The sequence below is a fragment of the Prenolepis imparis genome, unplaced genomic scaffold (assembly GCF_030444845.1).
Source record: "Prenolepis imparis isolate NDT839.2.m4 unplaced genomic scaffold, iyPreImpa1.0 SCAF_12, whole genome shotgun sequence".
NCBI classification, from domain to species: Eukaryota; Metazoa; Arthropoda; class Insecta; order Hymenoptera; family Formicidae; genus Prenolepis; species Prenolepis imparis.
Window position 1 is genome coordinate 11241780 of NW_028141170.1, and position 20750 is coordinate 11262529.

The 20750-nt window shown below is 35.7% G+C and overlaps 1 protein-coding gene across 3 annotated transcripts in view; it reads left to right on the forward strand.

Moving 5' to 3' along the window:
• Positions 1 to 20750, forward strand: part of Twin (CCR4-NOT transcription complex subunit 6-like twin) — a 421961-nt gene that overhangs the window by 360026 nt on the left and 41185 nt on the right. For 2 of the 3 annotated variants that reach the window (XM_083050971.1, XM_083050972.1), the window contains exon 2: positions 7615 to 7683. Coding sequence is in view for 1 of the 3 variants with exons in the window: in XM_083050970.1 (XP_082907096.1) it covers positions 7587 to 7683 (97 nt within the window). In the remaining 2 variants the exon portion in view is untranslated. Of the gene's footprint in view, positions 1 to 7544; positions 7684 to 20750 lie in introns of those variants that run through there. The other variant, XM_083050970.1, reaches the window with a different exon arrangement.

The window sequence follows — 20750 nt, forward strand, 5'->3', positions numbered from 1 at the left end:
CACCTCTTTCGGTTCCCGCGGGGCAGATATTTTATCTAGAATCGATCGATATACGCCGCGCCCCGATACACGATGATCTCTCTCGAGCGCCCTTATCGCCGGGCGCGAAATATTGCACGGATAATGACAAGCTTGCTCGAAACGAGGCAACTGTGAACGGAAAATCCCGCAGGGAAAAGGGGGAAGGTACATATCCAGACGCTCTTTTCTCCCAAGGTGTTAAATACAGTAATATCGATTCAAAAAGAAAAATGCACTCCATCATAACGAATAAAAAAAGAAATAACCATAAAAAATTAAAATTGTGAAAATGTATTGAAGAAATAAAACTTAAATATAAATTCTTATTTTCTCCCGAGGTGTTTAATACAGTAATATCGATTTATTAAAAAAATACATTTTACCATAATAAATAAAAAAAGAAATAGCCATGAAAAATTGAAATTGTGAAAACATTGAAGGAATAAACATAAATTTTTCCTTTCTTCTTGTTTTCCTTCTGAGGTTAAATATAATAAGATCAATTCCAAAAATTGCACTCATAACGAATAAAAAAATGTGCAAATTGAAAACTTGCATATTGTTTCCTCGCCATTCTATTTTATTCATTAAGCTTTCTCAAGAAGACTAGAGACCAGGAGACCGAACTCCCGTAAAATACTGTGGTGGGGGTAAGTCAAAATATGGTCGCATTTCATGGACGCTGTACGCGGTAATTGTCGTCGGCCAAGTCATGAACTACGCGTGCTGGACTTCGGAGCGTCGTCCAACATAATCTCGCCAAAGTTCGAAATTATGTTTACGTTGTTTGTTGTGAACCGTTGTGTCAAAAAAAATCGCTTGTTTTATCAAAAAAAGGTTTCCTATGTGAACTTCGTCGTTCCTAAGTATAGTATATCCCAAGCTTATGTTCTTGGTTATGTTGCACGACGCTCCGAAATCCAGCGTAGTTCATGAATTGGCCGACGACAATTACCGCGAACAGCGCCCATGAAATGCGACCATATTTTGACTCACCCCCACCACTGGAGTTCGGTCTCCTGGTCTCCTGGTCTCTAGTCTTCTTGAGCTTTCTCTATGAACAAGCTGATTTTTCAATTTTGACATCCTCATAGAGGAAGCTTAATGAGCGAAATATTGTAGAATGGGGAGGAAGCTATGTGCAAGTTTCCAATTTGCACACTTTTCACATAAAATAACATTTTTTGTCACGTATATGTATGTATGTATGTATGTACCTACTTTCGTATGTTTCGTAAAATTCGAAAATTTATATTTTTTGAAAAATTCAAAATTTTATAAAAGATGAACGCTTTCACCGATTCTCGCCAAATTCAATGTCAACTATTTTTTAATAATACTCTATTCAAGCAAAAAAAATTTAACTCGGTATCTCAAAATTTGCGAAAGTTAAAAAATGCACTTAAAAATTCTTAAAAATTTAAAATTTCATAAAAAAATGAATCCTTTCACCGATCCTTATCAAATTCAATATCAACCATCCTTTAATGATAGTCTATTTATATAAAAAAATTTATCCCGATATCTTAAAATTTACAGAAGTTAGAGCAACCACAGACATTTTTTGAAAAATTAAAATTACATTAAAATTTGAAACACTATGAATTTTTATAAAAATGACAGTAATAAAAGTGTTGTACTTTACTTGTATGTCCAATTGGAGCGCTGTAATTCAAACTGTTCTTGAGACGTTTAAATTTTCAGAAAAGTGGGTGGACACACATACACACAAACATTTTTTTAAATATGATTTTTCGATGTTTTCAAACATTCTGAACATATTGGCATAGAAATCTGAAAAAAATGTATTTTTGCGAAAACAAAACTTCCTCTATGATGAGAAAATAAAAAAGAGAAATAAAAAATTGAAATTGTGAAAAAATTGAAGAAATAAACATAAATTCTCTCTTCCTTTCTCTTTCTTCCCGAAATGTTAAATATCGATTTAAAAAAATATACTTTACCATAATGAATAGAAAGAAATAACCATAAAAAATTGAAATTGTGAAAATATGGAAGAAACAAACATAAAGGTAAACAAAAAAAGTTTCTTCCTTCCATTAACAAATAATTTCTTCGAGCTCTGACTTAATTCACACCGGAGTAATTGAGGCTTAAAGGCGAACGGTTTCATTCATTTGACATTTGACAGCGCTCGAAAATTGCCGGCTCCGATTATGATGGCTTTATGGGAGAAGCTTTGGTGAGAACGACGGGGAATGAACGTTCGATTTGTTGTTTTTGCGCGCATTCAACGCCATCCAACGCGCGCGAGTTATTCCCGTCCCGATTAATCCCTTCGTACCTGCGGCGGCAGCGCTGTGATTGGCACGCATGATTGTAACGCGACGTGTTACGAGCTTCGAAAAGCGTCGGATTAATCTCGATGGACGGCGCAGTGCGGCGCGATTGAACTGATCATCCACGCGCGCACGCGAGATAATACGGCAACTTAATGATGATAATCAGCGGAAAGTGACTGCAAATTGCGCACGCCTCGCTGCATTCGGAAAACATGTTATTATATTATTATATATGCAACATCATGGCATGTATATTACTTCATGTATATATTCTATATGTCCTCACGCACACACATACATACACGTTACACGCAGCAGCATCTTTTTTCCGTCCGTATCGTCCGTATTTATATTCTCACGTTGTTCCTATGTTTTTTATTTTTTTTATTATTATTACTTATTGTACCTCAGTTTTCTCTCTACCCAAGTAGCACGGTAGATCGGTTGTAGCATTCTAAATTCCACAAACTAAAAAGCAGCTATAACCGCTCTCCCTACGTTCCTCAATGCTAGCAAGTCGTAATCAATAATGGAAGGGTAAATGTTGTTCTCGATGAGGAAGCTTGTTAGTTCATACAATATCTGAATTGTATCCGAACACGCTTTTTTAATTGTATTGCCTCATAGTAGATTGAGCGTGACGCACATTTTGTGACAGCATATACTACGCTACAGTAGATCGAAATCGGCTGTACTTTATCGCTCCCGCTTCTATCGCTTTACAGTAGACCAAAAGTAGGTAGTATTTCATCCATGCTTCCTTCAAACTACAGTAGATCATAAGTAATTGGTATTTCACTTCCACTTCTATCGCACTACAGTAGATCGAAAGTAATCTGTATTTCATGCCAGCTTCTATCGTACTACCGTATATTGAAAATAATTTGTATTTTATGCCAGCTTATATTGCACTACAATTCATTGAATGTACCTCACATTTCTATCTGTCTATACACTATATTAACAGTCCTTTATAAATCTCCGTAAAATTTTATATTTATTATTATTAAATTATATTCATTATATATAAATTGAATATAAATTGTATATAATTGACCTAAATAGTCACTTATTTGTAAAAAATGCATTAAAAGTGCAGATAAAAGTAGTCTCTCGGAATTAATAAGATGAATAGGAAAACAACTGTATCTTATTTAATAAACAATAATTACGACAAGACTGCGATATGTATAAACAAATTAAATCGAGAAAAGGCCATAGACAGTCATAGCGATTCTTGGTGCTCAAATAATATTTGTGTGTGATTATTTTTAATTTAATAAAATCTTATAGATAACCTCTGCGATACTTTCTACGATGCTACTGAGAAGATACTGAAACTTAGCTTTCTTTCCACTCACAGATAAAAACAAAGAAATATTAAAACAAAGAATGATAATACATAATAGAATATGTATAGGACAAAATCAGTTAACAACGGTAGCATGATAATATGATAAAATCCTATATGCTAGAGATGAACACACATTACCTAAATGCGTATAGATCTATAATAATTGGATACATTCCATCAGTATATAGTAATTAAAATGTTTCATCGTTGAACTACAACAGTAGCATGATATTGTAATAAAATCTTATTTTTCCGTAAAGCGCGTATGCATGAAATTAAATATAATCAGGTAGATGCCATCAACAAGTAGTCACTATGACAGTGCTACATTATTTCGATACTGTTACTTCATATTAATGAAATTGTAGCCAATTTTTAGTATGCTCTCCAAATGTTAGGAATAATACACATACACTATCGGATTAGTATATTTCTAACTGAAGTAAGAATATAGAAACTTCGAAAAGTTATATACAGTAGGATACATATAGAATGCTTTCGGCAGGAAATTGTTGATGAATTTATCGTGCAAGAATTGAAATAATTTAGTAGAACACAAATGTAGCGAAGAAACAGGTAGCTTCTTCATTTAATTTACTATGCGTGAAGAATTGTCAAATATTATTCATGTACAGATTGTGCGTTCTCCTTTTGCTACCTGGGCTATTTGTCTTATTTTCTGAAATATTAATGACTTGTTTTTATTTGGAAAATGCGTGTACCATGTTTGTCGTTGAATATTATTGACATATACGACACGGGAACGCTGTATCGATAGATAATTCCATTTTAATGAAATAGAAAAGGATCGAAATAACCGAGAAAGAGTTATTTGCGAATGGATCTTGGGTGAAATATCGGCAGGAGAGACCTCTCGCCTCTCTCTCTCTCTCTCTCTCTCTCTCTCTCTCTCTCTCTCTCTCTCTCTCTCTAGAAGATTCGCGGGCGACCACCGAATAGATTGCGAAACTTCCCCCGCACCGTAAATAACTCCCCCGCAGTCTTGAAACACACAACGAGATTATTCTTGAAACTTGGAGGATATTTCAGAGAGCATTTCGTGAACGCCGAACATAAACATCCGACAGATCGACCTATTTCTCTTATTATTAAACTCTGTTCCTTTTCTCTCTTTCCCGACACACGCCCTTTACTATTTCCTACGCGAAGAATTGTAGCAACTAGCGATGGAATTAAGTATCTTACAAGATTCCAATTTGTTTGCATAGTTTCAAACTTCCTATGATTACTTGGAAAAAAAATAGTCTTCAAGTAGACTCGAACCTGGACGAGATAGGTTCAAATCTTTCATGAGTACTTAGGAGATATGTATATGCAGGATGTTTCTAAATAAGCGTGAAAAACTTTAAAAAATGATTCTTTATCGAAAATTAAGGGGGGTTTTTCATATAAACATATCCTCCTCCCTATACCCTTCCCTGAAAAATTACACTCCTCCAAAAGGGGAGGTAAAAATTAAGTTTTTAATTTTTTTCTCAAATTTTGGACAAGTTAAAAAATGAAATTTGATGGATATTTTCCACTAAGTAAAAAAGAATATTTATTAATATTTTTTTAATCTTCCCATATCGTTATGAGGGAATGAAACTAACAACCCCTATTCAAGTTTTTATTAGAACTTTTTAACCGACCGGAATATGATCATCTAAAAATATGCGTTAGAAAGCTTGATTCCTTTAGAAACATTTTATTTCTTTAATTTTTTTCGTAAAATCAATTTTCAAGAAAAAAAATTAAAATTTAACTTTTACCTCCCCCTTTGAAGAAGTGTAATTCCTCAGAGAGGGATATAGGAGTATATGTTTATATGAAAAACCCCTCTTAATTTACGATAAAGAATCATCTCCTAAAATTTGTTGCACTTATTTAGAAACATCCTATATATTATCAGGATGCCTTTGAGTGAATAGACGCCCTGATATATGTATGGGAAGAAGAAGAATGTATTTGGGCGGAATAAGGAAGAGGTGTGAATGTATAACATTCACGCAACAGAACAAGTATCATAAATAAATTTTTTATTTTAGAGTTTGAGTATTACTTGTAAAAGATTCGATTCCTTACGATAAAAGTATTTATCAAAATTCAATTTGAACATAACTATTCTAGATTCGATAACTTCGCAAGTACAATATCTGAAATATTATTGCTTATTCGAATTCTAGAAAATAAAACTTGATTATTAGATTCGATTCGGATATTCAAGTAAATATTGAACCCTTAATCCCATTCCTAATCATGACGGGAAGAGGAGAGCGCAATAAGTTTCGTCATTGCAGAAGTACGTTTGATTTGAAGGCACATCAATTACCGATAAGTAACACGAAGTTTTAACCTCGGAAACTTTGTAGAGCGTTTTTTGCACAACTTCGGCACTTATGCCAACCGCTAAAAGCTAAGACAGGATCCTTAACCGCACGACCGTCAGCCTGGAGACCGCAATATCACGTACCCCTTCCTTATTTGCGGTGTGTCTCACCTGCGAAAGTGTAGTTTGTCGTTAAAAACTGAACTCGCTGACTAAGGGGGACGAGACAAGATTATCGATGCTAGGGCGACTCGTTCCGCTCCGAAAAACCCTGGCGGCGTTTCTTTGATATTTAAATATTATATACGTCCCACACGTCTTGCGTCATTTTTGTAGCAACGTTTTTCCACCAGAGCGTAATAACGTTTGATGAATTTCGGCCTTTCTTCCGGGGTTATCTTCCATTAGTCTCGAAGATAAGTGGCCAAACGGGGCCACGAGGACACCCATCTCGTATAATCTCGCTGTCACGTGCAGACGACGCGGGTGCGGTTTTCTTTCCTCGCGTTTCACGCGCTCTCATACTTCTTGGCCCTATACCCCGTTAATAGCCCGGAGGGCCCCCGTGCAAGTGACATTCGGTTGAACGATTTAATTATCGGACCGCGCACATGGCTTCCCGTAAGAGCGCCATTAGACGACGCAGGTGTAATGAACTAGTTTAATGAACGCGCGATCTCCCACTTCGCTCCCTCGTCGCTCTGGCAATTATAATAACCGCGGTCATCGCGATCTTGGCTGTCTCGTTTCAGCAACGTCGCCTGATTACGGGCTAACGTCGTGCAATTAGGCTATTCTTGAATATAATATTACTTTATATGAAAAGTAGAAGAACACAAGTCCAAAGGTCACATTTTTGAGAGAATTTTATAAAAGATTAGAATAAAAGATGTAAATATATTCTCTCCAGATAAATTAGTAAAAAATCGGGTTGAATCAAAAGTTTGTTCGGATTTTAATTTATGGGGGATCTATACACCGTATTTACATATCCAAGCTAACCAAGCTTCTTCAAATGTCTTATGACTGAGGTTATGAAATTTTGAGTATCTCAACAATTTCTTTTGTGCTGCGTTGATTACTTTTTATTAACGTGATGATTTAGTCATTATCAACCTGGAGAGCCTTCCTGATCGTGGGGCATCTTTTAAAAACAAGTCTTCGACTAGGAACTTTGTAAACATCGTGGACATGGCACATTCGTTTGGTCACAGCGTCTCCGTACAAATTTTTGGAGAGGTTTGGATTGTTCGTTTTTTTACTCTTTTGATAAAAAAAGCATAAAATGGTGAAAATGTTCCTTAGACTTTTCCATTTTCAAACTTTCAACACTGCACGAGTATTATTTAACTAATTTGCAAGACCTTTTTTCTAAAAAATGTCAAGATCATATACATCCATATGTTAGGAATGAAGATCAGGTTGCGCTGATTATTTCTAGCGCTTTCTATTGGCAAAATCCAAATTTTCGAATCTTTGTTTTAATATAATAAATATGAAAATATATAAAGCTTATATAAAGCTGAGCGTTTACATAGTTCGTTAATCAAAAAGTTTTGTGTAGAAAGAAAGTTGTTTAATGATATCATTCATTTTGTCTTTTACAGTTACGGCAAACCATCCGCCTCAAAGACCGTGGATTCCATTGACAAGGCCCAATAGGACGAGACCAACATGTAAGTAGTATATATTTTCATCTTTATATCGCGAAGAAAATAAATAAAATAAATAAATTCTTTGCTCGCTGATCTATTAGCAGGCATTTATTTATGGGTACAGGTATGAACGTGATTTTCCCACACATAATTTTTCACACGGTGAATTAATTCCTTTCTAATTGCATTACGCGTTGCGGAACAGCCCCTTCCCTTTTACAGAAATCTCAATAGTAGATCTAGACACACTTAATTTCTTCTTTGCAATCGCAATAGAACGCGTGATGTAAACCTTTCATTAACGCTCGAACGTTTTACGTCATCGGCCCTTATTAGAATGCGCGAATCGTGCGCGTTAAATCAATAGCGTTGGTGTTTATTATTACAACGTGTACATACACACGCACGTGTTACATCACACTAGGAGATAACGGACGAACGCGAGATGATCTATGGAGAAACTTACGGCTGATAGTGACTAATGTACCGCTGTGACAATCGCGCACGTTGAGTCAAAATATGGCGAATGCATGCATGTAAAACAAATTGCACTTTATAACCAGTCGGCATAATAAACGCACTAAAGGCCACCTTCATGCGATTTCAAACTTCGCCGTTACTTGCATCGTTACTTAAACTCGACGCCATTTACGTCTTGCCCATTTATGCTTATATTTGAAGTACTTAATACTACTACCGATGGGATTAAGTAACTTACAAGTAGGTTTGAATTTGTGCATGGTTTTGAAAAATGTATGATTACTTCGGAAAAAAATAGTACTTTCAAATAGACTCGAATCTAGACGAAATAGATTTGAACTATCTAAAGTACCTCAAAAAACAAAGAACAGTACTTTCAAGTACCTTAATCAAGTATATTCGAATCTTTTATGAGTACTTATGAGAAATTTTATGTTGTGTGTGTATCAAGTATCATAAATAGAATTCATAAATAGATTTTTGTTAACTTAGAGTTCGAATAACTAACTTGACCTAATCAAACCTAACAAAACCTATCCTACTTGACCTAAAATGATTCTTTATGATAGAAAGTATACTTATAAGTACTATTTCGTACAGGTGTACTCAATCTAAAATCTTGGCAAGTGTACTAAATCTTATATCATCTAAAAAATTATCTATTATCTTCTAAAAGAAAATGATATCACTTTATAAGGTAATCAATCACAAATTCACTAAAGAATGAGAAAAAACCCTAAGGCCGGTATTCATAGTCCGATCTTATATTTAAGATCATTTTAAGTCTGGTCAGAGGTTGACTTAAGATCCCATTCAACCAATTAAATGGCTGCGTAGCATCTCAAGCTCGGACTTGACGATCTTAAATATAAGATCGAACTATGAATATACACCGTGTCCCCCCTTAAGATAAGACCTATACAAATGCGCTTAATTACCATCTTTATCCCAATTTTCTAAAGTACGGCGGATTGTTCGCGACGAATAATATCGTGTAAATTCGCCTTAACATACTCTCGTCCAGGCGACGAAGGGAGGAGGGGGGGGGAAAGGGAAGGGAAGAGGTATCTTGACCATCGGTCAACGCCGACGACGAGTTTCGCAGCCCCGGAGCGTCGTGTTGCGTCGCGCAGCATCCCGCCGCCGCCGACGGCTATATACCGCACCATCTGGACAGATTTATTGCGCGACACCGGCACGACGGCAGCGGTTGAGGTAGCCAGAGGAAGGGTGAAAGAGGGAGAGAAAGCGCGCGCGTACATAGAGAGAGGTACAAACGGCTGTTCGGTCGGAGCTGCCGTCCAAAAGGAAGCCATTGTCGGCTCGCGCTGGACGCGATAAATCATTTCACTACGGTTTACGCTATTCATTATTTACGAGGGAGCCTCCCATTATACTTACGACGGTCGCTGATTAGTTATACCGTTTGTACGCGCGTATGCAGATGCGTGTGTATACATATTTGTCCAGTTCTTTTGGAAATTTGATTGGGTTATATTGCTGTTAGGTTTTATCGATTTTGCTTCCTCATAGAGAAAGTTTTTGTGTGCTTTGTTTTCGTAAAATTTTTTTTTCAGATTTCTCTTAATGTGTTCAGAATGTAACATAATATCGAAAAATCACATTTTCTTTTTAAATGTCCGTATGTGTATGTACATACATATATGTATGTATATGTCCACCCACTTTTCCGAAAATTTAAATGTTTCAAGAACTGTTTAAGCTACAGCACTCCAATTTGGCATACAAGTAAAGTAGTACAACACTTTTATTTACTGTCATTTTTATAAAAATTCATACAGTATTTTAAATTTTAATGCAATTTTAATTTTTCAAAAAATATCTGTGGTTAAACTTTTATTGATATATTGAGGTAATTTTTTTTACATGAATAGAGTATCATTAAAGGATGATTGGTATTGAATTTGGCGAGAATCGGTGAAAAGATTAATTTTTTATGAAATTTTGAATTTTTAAGAAAAATGTGCATTTTTTAATTTTCACAAATGTTGAGATATCGGACTAAATTTTTTTACATGAATAGAGTATCATTAAAGGATATTTCATATTGAATTTGACGAGGATCGTTGAAAGAGTTTATTTTTTATAAAATTTTAAATTTTTCCAAAAATGTAAATTTTTGCATTTTACGAAAGACACATACGAAAGAAACATACAAAAGTAGATACATACATACATATACATATACACATACACATACATATACGTGACAAAAAATGTTATTTTATGTGAAAAAAAAGTGTGCAAATTGGAAACTTGCACATTGCTTCCTCACCATTCTATTTCGCTCATTAAGCTTCCTCTGTGAGGAAGTCAAAATTAACAAACCAGCTTGCTCATAGAGAAAGCTTAATGAGCGAAATAGAATGGTGAGGAAGCAATGTGCAAGTTTCCAATTTGTACACTTTTTTCTTTCTTTATTTTGGAAAATTGAAAATTATAGGAAGGAGAGTATGCTTTTTTTAGTTTGATTTGCATTTTACAACTCGTATTTGCTTTCTTGATCACTGAATGACGCTAATATGTCAAATAATTTGATTTGCATTCTTATACTATTTTGTAATAATATAATAATAATAATAATAATAATAATAATAATACAGGATTTGTTCATTTTGATTTTGAAATAACCGCACACGCGATAATCATAATTAATACGAGTGCGTTTATAATGCAACTATCATGCGTAATATTTGCTTCTGGCTATCAGATTATTATCTCCACCACATGTGCATGTGCAATAACTAGTGATTTGTCAATATTTAGAGACGCGCATTACGCTAGAAATGGCAAATAATTTAGAGAATTGCTGGCTTTTATCTGAAAATATTACACTTTATTCCAAAGAGCGGGCCATTAAATTCAGAGTAAATTACAGTGTTCTAAAATGCTCTCTCGCAATAGTTCCCACTAGCAAACCTCATGTACAAAATGTATCATATAATGCGGCAATCAAGAGTAGGAATGTATTTTCCGAGTGAATATAGAGACGATTTTTTCTGTAGAATTAATAAAAATGCAATTTAAAAAATACACCCTATGTAATTTCGAAAATGCAGTATTATTATTCCAATTAAAATAAAATTAAATAAAGTCAGAAGTTTGAAGTCATAAAATAAAGAATACATTTTTCTTTCTCTAACAAAGCTTAAAGAATAAAATTTGTTATGAGGATATGTGACAATACGTTATCATTTATCATATATAATTAATATAAATAGCAGACAATTATTATATCACATATCACTTATAATGAATACAACTAACGTAGAACAATAATAATTGTAATTATCATTATAAACGATCCTTTATTATGCCAATTAATTTTATAATTTTCCAGCCTTTTTCCTTCTCTTTCTCTCTTTCCCTTTTACTAGTACAACGATTTGTAACGCCGGCTCGTAATTGCTCGATGCACGCCGTATTCGGAGAGCTATCGTTTTACGAATGCAGCAATTTAGGAATTACGTTAACGCCCTTAAAACCAATTTCTCCGAGATGGCTGTAATTATCGCAGCGACTGCGACGAACGTTACGCATAGATTCGGGATAGATCTCACTATCGTCATCACCGTTATATACCTGGCCGAGAATTATTCTCGTTTCGCGTGTACGCTCCGGAACGCGCGGAATTACATTCGGCATTATCTCCGTGATAGGCTCGGTCGTTACATTACGTGCGCCTTCGTAAAATGCAACTGCACGTTGCTCCATCGTCCCCAGGGTCGGTCAGAAACATGTAAACATTGATTTTAATTCTCAAGCAGGATGCACACAGTGCGTTTTGCTTTAAGCAGAAAGAAATTCATAATCTTGAATTTTAACTAATGTTATTTGAAGGCCAATCTAGTTTTTTTTTATGGAACCACCCTAAAGAAAAAATATATAATTTACACAACTAGCAGCTACATATTTTTTTGTAACAACCACGTGTTTTCTTACGGGGGGGGGGGATTACGTTTAACCACGTTGATATTGACCACGGAGCCCTTCCATTGGTTAATGTAGCAAAAAGCTAATAAGCATTGGCTATGATTGGCTGTGGTCAATCGAGACATTCGCGTTTTCTTTACACCAATTTATTTTGTGCATAAAAGTGTTGCAGTAGGATCATCGAAAAATCAATATTTTACGAGATATTTTATAATGTTGTACAATTATGTCACATTAAAACATTCGAAATATCTCGTAAATTATTCACTTTTTAGCCTTCCTATCCTCAAAACTTTGTGTGCCAAATATTGTGAGCAATCGATTTATATAAAAAAATTAAAGTGTCCTTTTAAAAAAATAAGGTTGGCCTTTAAATGACCTCGAAAAATGACCTTAAGGCTCCTGGGTGCTCACCGCGGCCATATTGGAATCGTGACGTCAGAGGTGAGAAATAACACGTTGAGATTTCTTAGATGCCATTTCTAAATAAAAACATATTTGCATAAAATAACACTTAAGATCTCTTTAATACACTTCTAAAAAACGCCGAAACTATTCTTTTCCCTTTATAATCAATCAACAGCTGTAAAATGTAATATTATGAGGCTCAGTCCGTCTTATGTGTTATTTTATGCAAATATGTTTTTATTTAGAAATGGCATCTAAAAAATTTTAGCGTGTGTTTTCTCGCCTCTGACGTCACGATTCCGACATGGTCGACAAGGTACCAGGAGCCTTAATTAAAATTCAAAATTGTCAACTTCTTTTAAAACCAAAACTTTTGTTCGAAATATTATTTTCTAAAATGCGATGTTTTTTTTATACATTAAGCATATTTTTTTTAAATAGGATACCCTGTATACCCTGTTTCCAGTGTAGTTCTTATATATGTATAGGATACCCTGTATGTAAGAACTACACTGGAAAAAAGGTCTTGTTGCATTATGAGGAATTCTGGTAGATTCAACCGGTACAGTCTGTTCGAAAATGGATGAAACAGAATTCTTATAGAAATTACCAGACAATTCTGATAAATTTTTTTAGTTAGGTAAGGTTAGGTTAGGTCAAGAAATTCTGGTAGATAACTAGTCTCGATAACATGTAATAGTATAAGAGGGGATGCCGCACACAAGCTACGATCATATATATGTGTGATAACGTGAATATAACTAAAAGTTTTGTAGATCCAACAGGAAAATATTCAATTAGATTTTTATAGTAAAGTCTACCAAACGGATGAGTATAGTTATAAAATATTAAATTCTGTCATAATAACAAAAAATTCTCTCTCTGTTTTGTTCAACTAGAATACATTCTACCAGAACGATTTTGTTAATAAAAACAAAACCTTTTTCTCAGTGTACTATTTTTTCTAAACTTGTTAAAAAATACACTCGATAATACCTGAAATATGTGATTATTATTGTATATAATCACCCGGATAATCACCAATTATTTCGATTCGTTAGTTTTTCTGCCATAGTACCTTATCAAAAGGGATTTTTATTAGACTGACGCTTTCCAATATTCTCTCCCACGTAACGTAATTCCGGTCCTGATAGTAGCGGCCCGACAGGTTCGTGCAAATTGCTTCTTGCACCTCGCGACGATTCTCACAATCATACTCATTACGGTGGCCCGTACATGGCCGGGGTCGGTTTCTACGGGACACGGAGCAATTACGCGCCATTATCATTCCGATGCTTGTAACTGCTCTTGCACGCGCGCGATTATGTTCTTATTAGAAATTATTATTGCCCTGCGCGCGCGCGGTAATCATCGCCGTTGCCGCTTTTGTCGCGATTATTATTACCGTCGATGCGGCGGTTATACGAACGATTGTGCCGTGTTTGTTACTGTTAGTTAATAAGTGGCCAGGCCGGCTATTACTTTCGTCTCGTGTGTGGAATCATCGCCGTTGCCTGTTACCTTGATTACCGCGATTATCTCGATCCACAACAATAAGCACAATAAAATAATAACGATCAATCAGACGGAAGACTTATTTAGATTCTAGGACACAAGGTTTCAAAGGTAGATACACACATACATAGTCAACATCATTTTCCTTCGTTTATTAAGCTTACGTAGATGATATTGATAAATATTATTAATTGATAGAATATTATTTTGTGTTATTATATTTAATTTATTATAACTTCAAAATAATATGTATATATACGCTACTAAAGTTCTACTAAATTCTAAAAATTTTTTCAAAAATAGAAAGAGAGAGAAGTCGTAACATATCGTTATATTGCAACATAGAGCGCAAGAGTGTTGTACAAAAAAATACGTTTATATCTCGCAGTATTGCACAGAAATATGCGCTACTTTCCTCGAATGTACGTTCAGAGGCGAACTTCTCTTTCCCGTTTCAATACATATATCGTTACATATTTCTACGAGGCATACCACGTTTATGCATTTGCAAGATCGCCGGGATCGACCACGACATTTCGATCTATGAATACCTCCAGGTTCCTATACGAAACCCCTGGAAACTGGGTCGGTCTCTTGAATTTCGACGGGTCGGCCAATTATTCGCGGTAGATTTTTACGTTGTAAATATCATCCCACTGTGCTGGAGATTCACCGATAATACCGATTTACGACCCAACTATTTCGGCGTACAGCTGCGCGGGTTTGTTGCACCGCAAAGTCGCTTATTTATCGCCGCCAGGTATCTTCGTGCGAAGTTGACCCGATTAGGAAATTTCATTCAGCTCTGTGCGTCAACTTTTAGAAGAAGAGAGATATTTTGTAAGCCGCGTACAACGAATGTTGGAACTGCGCGTATATATAATTTTCGACAAATTTGGTTTCTTAAAAAGTTGATTAAAAAAAAAAAAATTATTTCGATAATTTAAAAATACGAAACAACATATAAACGGAATCCAGCGTTATTAACTCTTCTGTCAATGAACGGGTAACCGAGTACCCGAAGCCATTTTAATCCTTCTGTCAGTGTATAATTTTTCACCTTTCCATCAGTATATGGGTACTCAAGTATCAATTGTATGTTTTTGACACATTACATTGCTACAATTCTTTTATAGCAGCTGCTGAGCATCGAACATTCTTTCTCGTTATATTTTAGGAGATTTCCGAATACAAAGACCTTTTGTATTTTGTTTCGAGCGAAGAAAAGTTCCAACACACTTTTAACATTTAGATACCCAAAGTTGCTTTGGGTAGCTGGATACCCGTTCATTAACAGAAGGATTAATCTTCAAGCAATCTCAGCTTATTTGTCGTACACCCGGTGCAGCGAACGGCGGGTTCTCTGACTCGTGTGTAAATTAGGTAACCTGTTCGGATCTTCTCTCTCGCGGACTGGTTTGGCAACTCTTGGGGCAGGTCGCGGCTCGGCGCGGCATCGTTGACCTCGGAGAGGATGCCTAGTCGTGAATGAACTACCGCTTATACGCTGCCATTGACTGCCGCAGCCGCCACTATATACCTGTTTCCGTACACTCGTTTCTCTTTCCTTACTTTATTACAGTATGGTATCACACACACACATATGTGTGTGAAATAATAAAGTTTACGAGTGATTTTTTTCAAACTCATCTCAAACTTTTTCTCTGCTGTGACGCGTGCATTTATCTTATCGAGTTGAAGATGAATCTATATTGCATTTACGAGACGAGAGTCTGCTGTCTGTACTTGTCGCTTGCCTGACGGTCGAAGTTTGGGAAATGTTCCCCTTCGAGCATATTCCTCCGAACGACTAAAACACTTCGCAGATTAAAGCAATTAACAGATTGGCTGCTGACTATGCTTCGAGCAAACCGAGCTCGTCGAACTTTACGATCTTGCGGAACATCTTACCACGCCGGCTCCAAGTTTGCTCGAACTCATTCGGCACTCTTCGCGAATACTTCTATAAGCGTCGTGGAGTCATTTCGTTGAACGTTCGCCTCATTACCGTCCGGAGTTGGTAATGAAAATTGAAACTCTTAAGAGTGAATATATAAGTGAAATTTTATTAGAACAACGTCTCGCCGAATCGATAAGACTGTTGATAAAATATTTATTTGGGCAATTTAGAATCTTGTTAAAATAACATTTATTTTTAAATTATTAATATTTAAATTAAATAATTAAAAGGGAAAGTTATATTTCTATCGAAGTATGTAATATAAGTGATTTTTGTTGAATGGAAGAAAATAATATAGAAATTTTTATATACATGATACATGTACAAATTATATACATTATATACATGTACAAATTTCTCGATACAATATATAGCCAATTTATTTCGACAGACTGTACCGTAAATACTATCACACCGGATGCAGAAGCATGGATATATACGTATAATTAATATCGGTTCGCGAAACTTGGGTTTGTTTGACTTAGTTCGTTACCAATAAATGCGCCGTACTTGGAGAAGTGATCGTGTTTCGGTACCTCGGGGATATGGTCATAGATATCGTAGCGATGTGTACTATAACTATTTGATAACTTTAGTCATTATCAGTTTGGACCGGTAAACCGGTCGGATTAAGTTAATCCTCTCCAAAGTGGTTTTGCCGGAGGTATAAAGTGCCTAAAAAACACATCCGCCCGTTAACATCATAAAGTGCATAACAACGTTAAGACTTTCGAGAGATTTAGGAAATATTTTTTAAGATTAAAAAAAATAGAAAAAGAGGAAGACAGGAGAAAAAGGAGAAAAATAGGAAAATAAGTGTACATTTTAGAAGAATCTTATTAAATTAATTATTTATATTGTTACATTTTTTAAATATAATTTTACGTTCTATACATATTTGAGAAATTATGAATAATATCTCATGATAAAGTATTTTAAAAAATAGCACGAACTTTCGCGCGCGCACAAGAACTTTGATACAATATCAAAGAAAGAAGAACCATAATAAAAGCGTACTATCACCTTCCTTATCACGATCGTCTCGTTAGCGATAAGACCACTCTTGAATCCAATACATGCGTCATTGTCTCCATCTTTGTCGGGCTTGTCAGGCATAGAGGGGCGCCCATTAATGACGCATATCTCACGCAAGATCGAGTCCGAATAATCCCCTGTTAAGACGATCGCCGACTTAGTCGGCGAACGCCGAGAAGGACTCATCGAGATGGTCGTGTTAACAATCCCTCGGGAGTGAACGAGGCTCAGGGAGAAGGGGGGAGAGGAGAAACGAATCGATGGATCGTTAACGATCGTATTTATCGCGGGAATTTAAAAAATCGGCCTATCGACTGAGTCTTATCGCCGCGTCCACCTCTCGGGAACGGATAATTAAAGATTAAAAGCCCTCGCGCCGCTCCAAGAATGCCCTACGTCTATACAGGGTGTCACTTAAAGACCGCCTACTAAGTACATAGCGTTATTTTTTATCAAAAAATAAGTCCTGAACAATTTTTTTTCTAGAACACTTAATAATGGAGTAATAATTCAGTAAAGTAACGGCCAAACAGCGCCGAATTTTATCCTAGCGCACGTCAGTGAGTCGCACAGTGTGCGTGTGAGTACACATTACCAGGATTTACTGAATTATTACTCTATTATTAAGTGAATTATTACTCCAATACTGAATTATTACTGAATTATTACTCCAATACTGAATTATTACTCCATTATTAAGTGTTTCAAAAAAAATTGTTCAGGACTTTTCGACTTATTTTTTGGTAAGGAATAACGCTATGTACTTAGTGGGCAGTCTTTAAGTGACACTCTGTATATAATTAATGTTGTCTTACATTTTACTTACATTATCTTACGTTTTATATCTTGCTTTGCGCGTAATAGTAAAAATTAAAAAAAAAACAGCCTTGATTTTTACCTCATGAGGCATTAGTAATAATAATAGTAGTATATAGTGAGTATTACACACTAGTAATAATAGTAGTAATGGTTATAGTGAGTGATACTCTTACAATTCCTGACGACACCTCTAGATCATGGTGATTCATTGTGTCTCCTCACTCTTGCAGTTAGCTAAGTATCTGGATCTCAGTTTAGAGCCTAATACCAGGCTTATTAGATCCATCATCCTTGCTCTTTCTAATCCTGGGAACTTCGTCAGACATTAAATGGACGTTAAATTATTAGGTATACGTTGTATTATTCGTCGCATTATTCATGCGTAAAGTATCAATGTTTCCAATACTACAGTATCATTCTAGCTTTATCCTTTTCTTGAATCGGGCTGTGAAGGCAACTCGGGACCGATTTAGCGTTCGGCTGAATGATTAACTGCGTTTTGGGAGCGACAGTTTGGGGCGAATCTGTGATACCTAACCGTTTCTCTCTCTCTCTCTCCCGATATCTTCGAGTTACTCTCGTGGAGTACACGTTATTGGATTGCGGGGTATACCGCGATTCAATTATTTACACACACTGTCTCTCTCTCTCTCTCTCTCTTTCGCGATCGCGTAATAGAACCGCTGATTTATACTGGTTTAACTCGACCGTCTATCGTCCGGACCGCTTTCAAATTAGTTCGGAGCGTATCAAAGCGAAATGTATTTTTCAAGAGCATCGAAACCCTCTGAAATCTCACCTGCGCGAGTACACAAGGGAATTGGTTATCAGTGTTGCAAACGGAAAGATTGATCCTGATAACAGACCAGATCAATCCCTATTAAAGAAAATCCCTGTTTTTTGATGCGCATGAGGAAGACCATAAATGTTTCAAATGATAAGAAGAGACGTTTCGCGATACAACCGGTATATGCACTTGATTCGCGGGCTCTAATCACGTTATTATGCTACACGCGACGGATAACTCGCGAGGTCGCGTGAGACTAAACAAAAGGAGGGAGAGAGTGAGAGAGAGAAAGAGAGAAAAGACGTCGGGAATTTATGCAGACAACCGGGCGACGTCGACAAGACAGCTAGCTCGCTTTATGCTGATCCTCTTATTCCGAAACCGCGAGAATCCATCCGCTCGCACGCGCGCGCACGCCTAAGCAACACGTATCCGTCTGCTCGCGTTTACAGCTCGTAGAACAGGAAGAGAATTGGAGGATGAAAGAGAGAGAGAGAGAGAGAGAGAGAGAGAGAGAGAGAGAGAGAGAGAGAGAGAGCTCGAAAGAAAATAGAACGGCTTATACGAACCGAATCGTGAATACGTGGAATTAGGATCGTGAAAGAAACGAACGCGTCGATTCAGAATACTCAAAATCCTCCATTATTTGGGACGGAAAAGAAATAATTTATATAGCTGTTGAATCATTCCATTTTTCGTGGCTGGAGAGTAAATGGAATATTCTGCGAGCGGAATAATATTCGATACATAAAAAAAAAATGAAAATAATAGGCCACTGTGAAGTTGGCATCTTACTTCCAAAAATCGGAAGTTTTATTAGCAGTTCTATATTCGCATTCGCACAAAATTCTGTAGTTTCTGATACATTTAGAAATAACTTCGTCCATTTAGATTAAAAAAAAATTACAATAAAAAAAATGAGATGTTAACTTCCCGTGGTATCTCACTTTCTGAAAAACATCATTTAAATCATGAAATTGTATGTGTTCTCGAAGAGTTCTAGTTCAATTCTAGGTTTTTAGCAATAATTTCGACTTTTAAATATTTTTAAACAATTTTTCAATCCCAGAACTAACACCTCACCTTCTAGAAAACTATGAAATATTGGTTATTTCAGCGGTTTTTTGCCAGTTCTCGACAGTTCTCGCATAGTTTAAACAGTTTTGATGGGTTTTAGCAATAGTTCCGGCCTTTAAATATTTTTATAACAATTTTTGAATCTCAGAGTGGCACCGCATCTTCTGGAGTCTGGAGAATTATGAGGTGTTAGCTATTCCCGCGATTTTTTTGATAGTTTTCGACAATTCTAGCATAATTCCAACAGTTTTGATAGGTTTCAGCAATAATTTCGCCCTTTAAATATTTTTAAATACCCTAGTTTACAAAAAAAAAATTTTTTTTTTATTATTTGGAAGCAGACAAGGTGTTTCTTATACATTTTTAGATGCTGAAAACAATGCCGCAAGCCGATTTTCATCAGCACGTCAGGTTTCCGAAATAATTGAGGTTTAATATGTCAAAAATGGCTTTTTTATATTTGAGATTTTTTTGTGAAAAAACATTATCTGAAAATTCTGATCAGATGTCATGAATTTCTCTTCATCCTCTATAAAATGCACCTTTTTATTTCAACTTTTTAGCCATGTTATGAAAGATTAAAGTTGGGAACTAGTTGTCATATGGAGATGTTCCTGAGGAAAAAAGATTGTAATTAGCATTTTATAGAGGATGAACAATACATTCATGATATTTGATCAGACTTTTCAGATAACGTTAACCTTTTTTACAAAAAAATATCAAATATCGCAAAAAAGCCATTTTATACACATTAAATCTCAATTATTTTAGAAATCTGACGTGCTAGTGAAATTTGATTTGCGGCATCGTTTTCAGCATTTAAAAATCTATAAGAAACACTTTCTCTGATTTAAAATAATTTTTGGCTGGTTAACTAGTGTATTAGTAATTTTTCAATCTCAGAACTAGCATCTTATATTTTAAGGAATTGTGAGGTGCTTGGCTATTCCTACTTTTTTTTTACAGTTCCTGACAATTCTCGTATATTTCAGTTTTGATAGATTTTAACAGTACAATAGTTTCGGCCAGAATATTTAAAGGCTAAAGTGTCTA